Source organism: Macadamia integrifolia, chromosome 7 (genome assembly GCF_013358625.1).
Source record: "Macadamia integrifolia cultivar HAES 741 chromosome 7, SCU_Mint_v3, whole genome shotgun sequence".
Taxonomy (NCBI): Eukaryota; Viridiplantae; Streptophyta; class Magnoliopsida; order Proteales; family Proteaceae; genus Macadamia; species Macadamia integrifolia.
In genome coordinates, this window is record NC_056563.1 from 1,583,337 (window position 1) to 1,590,229 (window position 6,893).

The following is a 6,893-nucleotide window of genomic DNA, read 5'->3' on the forward strand; positions in this document are numbered from 1 at the left end:
TAATCACCAAGTTCACTTGTAAAGCTGGAAACTCAAAACCAAACAGTCGAAGTTTTTAAGTGGTCAATCAACTAAGAATTTATCCAACATTTGGACTTGGTCAAAGTGCAGTCTTACTAAGGAATATTATATGCATCTGGAAATTGAAAACGTGACACAATTAAAATATTGAATACTTTACAATTGGATTCCCAAAACATAAGATCCTTAACCCTGGTAGCTGTTCTATATGCTGGTTTTTTCTAAGATACCTTTGAATTCTTTCCAGCCTTATAGACCAAGAAATAACAAGATGAATTAGAAAACAGATTCTCTACCTTTCCTCTTACCAGTTCTGGTCAGCCTCCGTGCAAGAACCTGTTTCAGAGTGTTCGTTCTGATCCTAGTCAGTCCCAATCCTTGCGAAATAGAATTCCAAACTTTATGGGCCAAGGGACAGTAGAGAATAAGCTTTTTCACCTTTACATATAGTGAAGGAATTAGCTTTGGCAGGAAAATCAGAAGAAAAATCACCCACAAGATTCCATTTGCTTCATGAGCCGACCCCTTATGTCTGGGGGGTCTCTGGAGAAATATGTTTAATGTAAAGCAAGATCAGCATTCTAAAGAAAAATTGTATTTCCCAGTCATTATGAGCTTTAAGGGATGTGACAGATGATTAATGGATAATTCTTGCTCACATATTGATCAAAATATAAGTGTTCATGTTTTCATCAATACTGTACATGTCTGAGAGTGTCTAAAGAAGAGTATTATTCAAGTACCAGTTATCAGTCTAAGCAAAGATGACTCTGTTGCTGCAGCCCTCCTTGTACTTAACTACTTTATTGGTGGGGATGCATCAAATTTCCATCAGTATCTGGCACCACTATATTAATCATCAGCCATCCTATATGTACCCAAAAACGACACCTGCCTTCATAGGCTCTCAGATTGAGCCCAGGTCCATTCATATATAGGAGTTATGGGCTGTGTTTGGGCAGACCTAGCCATGCCTGAACCATATAATTGTTACCACTAGTTCTACTCTAGTCCTCATCCATTCCACAAAGGAAATCCTGCATTTAGGCTGTCTCAGCCGATATTCTTGTCTGGAACGGAAAGGGGAAAAAGGCAAACTTCATATGTAGTTCGTTTCAGCTCCATGGAAACTGCCTCTGTCAACAATGTCATCATGCTGAAAAAACAGATGCAATTCAATGAAGCATACTGCCCATTTAGGTCTAATCTTTTTGACCTCTATAGCATTTTCAAGAAAGAATTTAACAAACATTAGATGATCTGTATGTACAGCTCTATTCTTATCAAGGAGTTACCAATATACCATCTGGATGCTTTGTTTTAATATTTGTAGTCTTTTTGCTTGTGAAATAAAATATCTACTAATTTATGGAGACTAAAATGTGGTACATGGTTTTGTATTTTTGATAATTAAGCTCTACTTACACCGTTACACCCTAAAAACAAATTTCTTAAATGGTTCTATGATTATTAGAATTAATTGTGCTCCCTACTTTTTCTGTATATGTTTTTTTCAAATTACTTTGTTTTTTGTTTATAGTTGTTATGGGTGCTCCCTTCATATTTTAGTTTTTTGTTCAGTCTTATCTCATTCTAACTAATTTTATAGGCTTTCAAAAAAGAAGTGGTATTTGTTGTCGATATAAGTGGGAGCATGAAGGGAAGGCCCCTTGAGAACGTGAAGAATGGGCTATGTGCGGCTCTCTCCAAACTCAATCCAGAAGACTCATTTAACATTATAGCTTTCAATGGAGAGACATACTTATTTTCGTCATCGTTGGAGTTGGCAACCAAGGAAACAATTGAAAATGCATCTCAATGGATTAGCATAAACTTTATTGCTGGGGGTGGTACGAACATTTTGCTTCCGCTAAATCAGGTATAATCTGCTGAACTAGTTTTTAGTTTTCTATTCAACTCAACTAAGTCCTTTTCTAGCTTTTATAATTACTAATGTTGTTATATTTTCAACTTAAATTGGTATTTGATGCACAAATTTTTATACTTAACAAATTTGCATTCTTTTTGGGGTTATACTTGTATCATCGTACTATTTTCTTGATTGAGTTCTTTATGGGCCTTATTTACCAAAAATTATGTGCATGGAGGGTAGTTGAGATCTTCAAAAAGGTATTATCTCTTACTTGTGGCTCATCCTGGAGGGTCTTCTCCAGGGCATCAACTGGATGGTTTGGATTCGTGTCCTACTTCTTGTGTCACTTACATTTCTATTAGCTGTACTGTGAATGGTCACACTTCAGTTCTTCACTAATATCAATTCGAAATGGGATTTTGTTATGGTAATTGTCTCATGTGCTTTATTTCAGGCGATGGAGATGTTATCAAATACCCGTGATTCAATTCCTCTCATTTTCCTGATTACTGATGGGTCAGTTGAAGATGAAAGACACATTTGTGATGTTATGAAAAGTAATCTCACAAATAGAGGATCAATGGCTCCACGAATTTTTAGTTTTGGCATAGGTATGAATTCTCAAGTTTCAATCCCACTTTTTTTGCCTAGATACTCTTTACAATCAAGGTTTTAGAAGGGAAAAATTTTCAGAATATTTTTCTAGGGGCTGGAAACAAAAATCAAAAGAATATACTTTTTTGAGGTTTAATCATGAAGTGGGATATTTACGTTGCATTATTGTTGTATTCGTTCTTCCTTTTCAGTACCTTTCCCTTTCTCAGTTGACTGTATTTTGATGTTATACTCATATGGCTCAATAGTTCAATTATTAACTAAAGTAACAAAATAGAAATGCAAGGGATCCAATTAAATTGATAATATCATTATATAATTCCATATGCATGATTTGATGATTGAAATTAACTAATACAAATTTAATCAATCTGTAATTATGTTCTCTGAAATGATTATTGCAATAGTGTTATCTATGTGAGCAAGTATGATGGGTTAAGGTTGACAAGAAATTGCAGCAGGAAAACAATAGGGTTAAAAAGCATGCATTGTTGCTGTTAGAAAATGGAAAAGGCTCAATTTGTTCTCAAATAGCAACAACAACAACACATCTTATCCTTATCCCAACTAAATGGGGTCGGCTACATGGATCCGAGTGATTTAAAAATAAAAAAAAAGGTTTCGGACATCCCACTCATGAACAGTCGGCAACCCGGATCTTAGCCCTCCAGGCAGCTCTGTTAGATGCTATACTTGGGTGAAGACTTAACTTTTGCATGTCTCTTCTTATTACCTCCTCAATGGTCATTTTTGGCCTGCCCTAATCTTTTTCGCTCCATTCATTTGCATTTGGTCACTCCTCCGTACCGGTGCATCCAAAGGCCTCCTTTGGACATGTCCATACCATCATAACCGACATTCTTTGAGCTTATCCTGAATTGGAGCAATTCCCAAATTGGTTCTAACCTTGTCATTTCTTACTCCATCTCTCAGGGTTTCATTTGCATTTGGTCACTCCTCCGTACTGGTGCATCCAAAGGCCTCCTTTGGACATGTCCATACCATCGTAACCGACATTCTCTGAGCTTATCCTAAATTGGAGCAATTCCCAAATTGGTTCTAACCTTATCATTTCTTACTCTATCTCTCAGGGTTTTGCCACACATCCATTTCAACATCCTTATCTCAGCCACACTTAGCGTATCTATGTTATGCTTCTTGACTGCCCAACATTCTGCACCATATATCATAGCCGGTCTTATGATTGTCCTGTAGAATTTTCCCTTAAGCTTTTGAGGGATACGTCGATCACATAACACTCCAGACGCCCCTCTCCATTTCATCCATCCTACTTTAATTCTGTGGGTAACATCATCATCAATCTCACCTTCTTTGTTTAAGGTAGAGCCCAAGTATCTAAAACAATCACTTTATGGGATCTTTCTCCCCTCAATTTTCACTCCCTCACTATCATTCCCCAAACGACTAAAGTTGCATCTCATATATTCCATTTTCGTTCTATTTATCTTAGGACCTCGCGATTCCAAAGTAGATCTCCATAATTCCAACTTATCATTAATCTCTGCCCCTGTTTTACCAATCAGAACAATATCATCTGCCAAAAAGCATACACCACGGGATCTCTCCTTGAATATTCCTGGTTAAATCATCCATGATAAGTGTAAACAAGTAGGGGCTCAATGCGGATCCTTGATGTAACCCGCTAGTAATAGGGAATTCAACACTGTGGCCTCCATTTGATCTCACACTAGTCACCACATCACCGTACATGTCTTTAATTATATCTAAGTATTTACTTGACACCCTTTTCTTCTTTAAAACCTGCCATATTAAATCTCTGGGGACCCTATCGTAGGCTTTTTCTAGGTCAATGAATACCATATGGAGATCCCTCTTGTAGATTCTATATTTTTCCATAAGCCTCCTAAGAAGGTAAGTCGCTTCTGTAGTGGATCTCCTAGGCATGAAACCGAATTGGTTCCCAGAGATATCGGTTTCCCTTCTTATGCAAACTTCTATTACCTTCTCCCATAGTTTCATAGTATGGCTCGTGAGTTTAATGCCTCTATAGTAGTTGCAACTCTGTATATCACCTTTATTCTTGTAGATTGGGACAATAACACTTCTCCTCCATTCATCAGGGTCAATTTGTTCTCAAAATCCAAACTGAATGAGGTTTTGGCCTAGATTTTCCCCATCCAAGGTATTTGTAGTTCTGTTTTTGGTTTTATCTTTGATACTGTAATTCATCTTTGAGAAAGATCAACCTCGTAAATTTTTGTTTTAGCAGCACTTCCCAATATGGAATGTTTTTTATTTATATCTTAAGCTAGTAGTCTGATACCTTTCTGAGAGGGAAAAAACAGAATACTTAATTTACTTGGTTATTTTATTATTCAATTTGTGACACATGCTTATTGGCTTGGATTTGTTGTGAATATGATGTAAAAGATGAGGTTCAAACACAACTTGATCAACTAATAACGAGCTTGCATGACCTTAAAATGGTGAATGTAATAAATTTAAAATAGTACTCACAACTCGAAGTAGGTAAAATTCTAGTCTAGCGAGTAAACCGTTGTCTCTGTAGTGCACACATTTCATGTAGTGTTGTCATTTGTTGTCAACACAGTGCACCATAGATCTGTTTAAGTCAACTGAGCAGGACAACTGGCAGAGTGATGTGGCAGTGGCACAATGATCAGAGTGATATGTTAGAAATCACAGATGATCTGGCAATGATCTAGTAGAGCTGGCAGTGGCAAGCAATTACTTGGTGGTGCATACATTGGCAGTTTGATTCTGTTGGAGAGTTTTCCGGGCTCTTGTGACAGTGTATGATGACTATTAGCACTGTTTTACAGTGATGTACAGTTGTTGGCAGCATGGGGCAGCATTGGGAACAATGTACATGCATCCTCTTATGGTGACTTTACATGTTCATGTAGAGGGTCAAGTATGGAGCCAATTTGAAATTGGAAGAAGGGACATACTGGAAAGGTGTAGAGCTTCGAGTCCTCTTTCCAATGAAACTGGAATCATCCCATTGTGAGTTTTTATGAGAGAGATTGAATTTTCCGTATCATTGCATATAAAAGAGGAAAATGGATGAATTCAAGTGTTGGTGGTCTGAACAAGTGACTACTAAATGATGTGGCAGCATATGGCAGTCCAGTGGACAATGCACAATGTATAGTGATCAAGTGGCAAAACATGTCAGAAAGGGCAGTTGCAGCTAAGTCAGCTTCGGGGGTATTTTGGTCATTTCAAATAGCAGATTCAGCAGAAGGGTTATCTTGGAAAGTTATAAAGCATTGAATTTTCTTTCCAATGCAACTGGAATCGCCTCAATCCGACACCAAATGAAAAAGTTATGATCAGTGAAAGTTTTGGGGCCATTTTGGTCATTTCACATGACAGATTCAGCAGATGAATCCTCCTGGAAAGTTGTAAAGCTTCAAGATGAGAGTTCAACACAACTGGAATTGTCTCAATCTGAGTCTGTATGAGAAAGATATGTGCGTTTCCTTATGGCCTGTCCGAATTGATCAATATGCATGATAAAATGCCCAAATAAACAGATACTAGCAAGCAAAACAGAAAGGAGGGGATAACTGAACTTGAAAAAAAAAAAAAAAACAGAGTATTGAGAGGAGAATGTAACCTATGGCTTCCCACCATAGTTGTCACGGCGTCAAATCGATCCAAGGCGGTGGAGGGGTGGGTAATCGATTTGGCGATGAATCGCCCATTATGGAGTTGCCATGGCGGTCAAAACCCCCATGTGTCATTTTTTATTTTTCCTATTTTTTATTTCCCCTATTCTCTAAAATTATTTAGCATGCTATAAGCCTACAATATATACCTTATAACATATAAAACCAACATTAAGCAACATCAAATCATCAAAAATCAACATAGCCCTATCAAAATCACCCTGCATTTTACAACAAATCGACCGCCTAGTGAATCAGGCGTGACTTGGCGTCCATGGCGGTGCCATGGCGACACCTATCAGCCAATGGTGACTGCCATTTGTGAGTCACGTAAATCGTAGCACTACCATGAACTTCTGTTTCCACCAGGACGGCAAATCGCCGCCTTGGCAACGCCATGACAACTATGCTTCCCACAAACAAACCTGGACCAGAATCCCACTGATCCCAAGGATTTCCCACCCCTTACTGAGTCTCACAGCGGCTCCATTGAAGAAGACAAGAGTTTTTCATTCATAAAAATCGTGGGGAGCTCTTGGCTCCTACAAGCTTTAAATAAAACCAACTAAAACTGAGTTTCCTACTAGGAAGCTGAAATACAATTGTAGTTCTGCAAGGAAACTGAAATTGATCCTATTTGACCGCTGTACATTGCTAACGTCAAGAAATGGAACATTCGGGAATCTCGAGTAACTGGGCAAGCTGCT

General features: G+C 38.0%; 1 protein-coding gene across 1 annotated transcript in view; it reads left to right on the top strand.

Annotated features, from left to right (window-relative positions):
- Window positions 1-6,893, top strand: part of LOC122084164 (inter alpha-trypsin inhibitor, heavy chain 4-like) — an 18,452-nt gene that overhangs the window by 2,948 nt on the left and 8,611 nt on the right. The window contains exons 2-3 of the mRNA XM_042652248.1: window positions 1,631-1,900; window positions 2,349-2,505. Of these exons, the coding sequence (XP_042508182.1) occupies window positions 1,631-1,900; window positions 2,349-2,505 (427 nt within the window). The remainder of the gene's footprint in view (window positions 1-1,630; window positions 1,901-2,348; window positions 2,506-6,893) is intronic.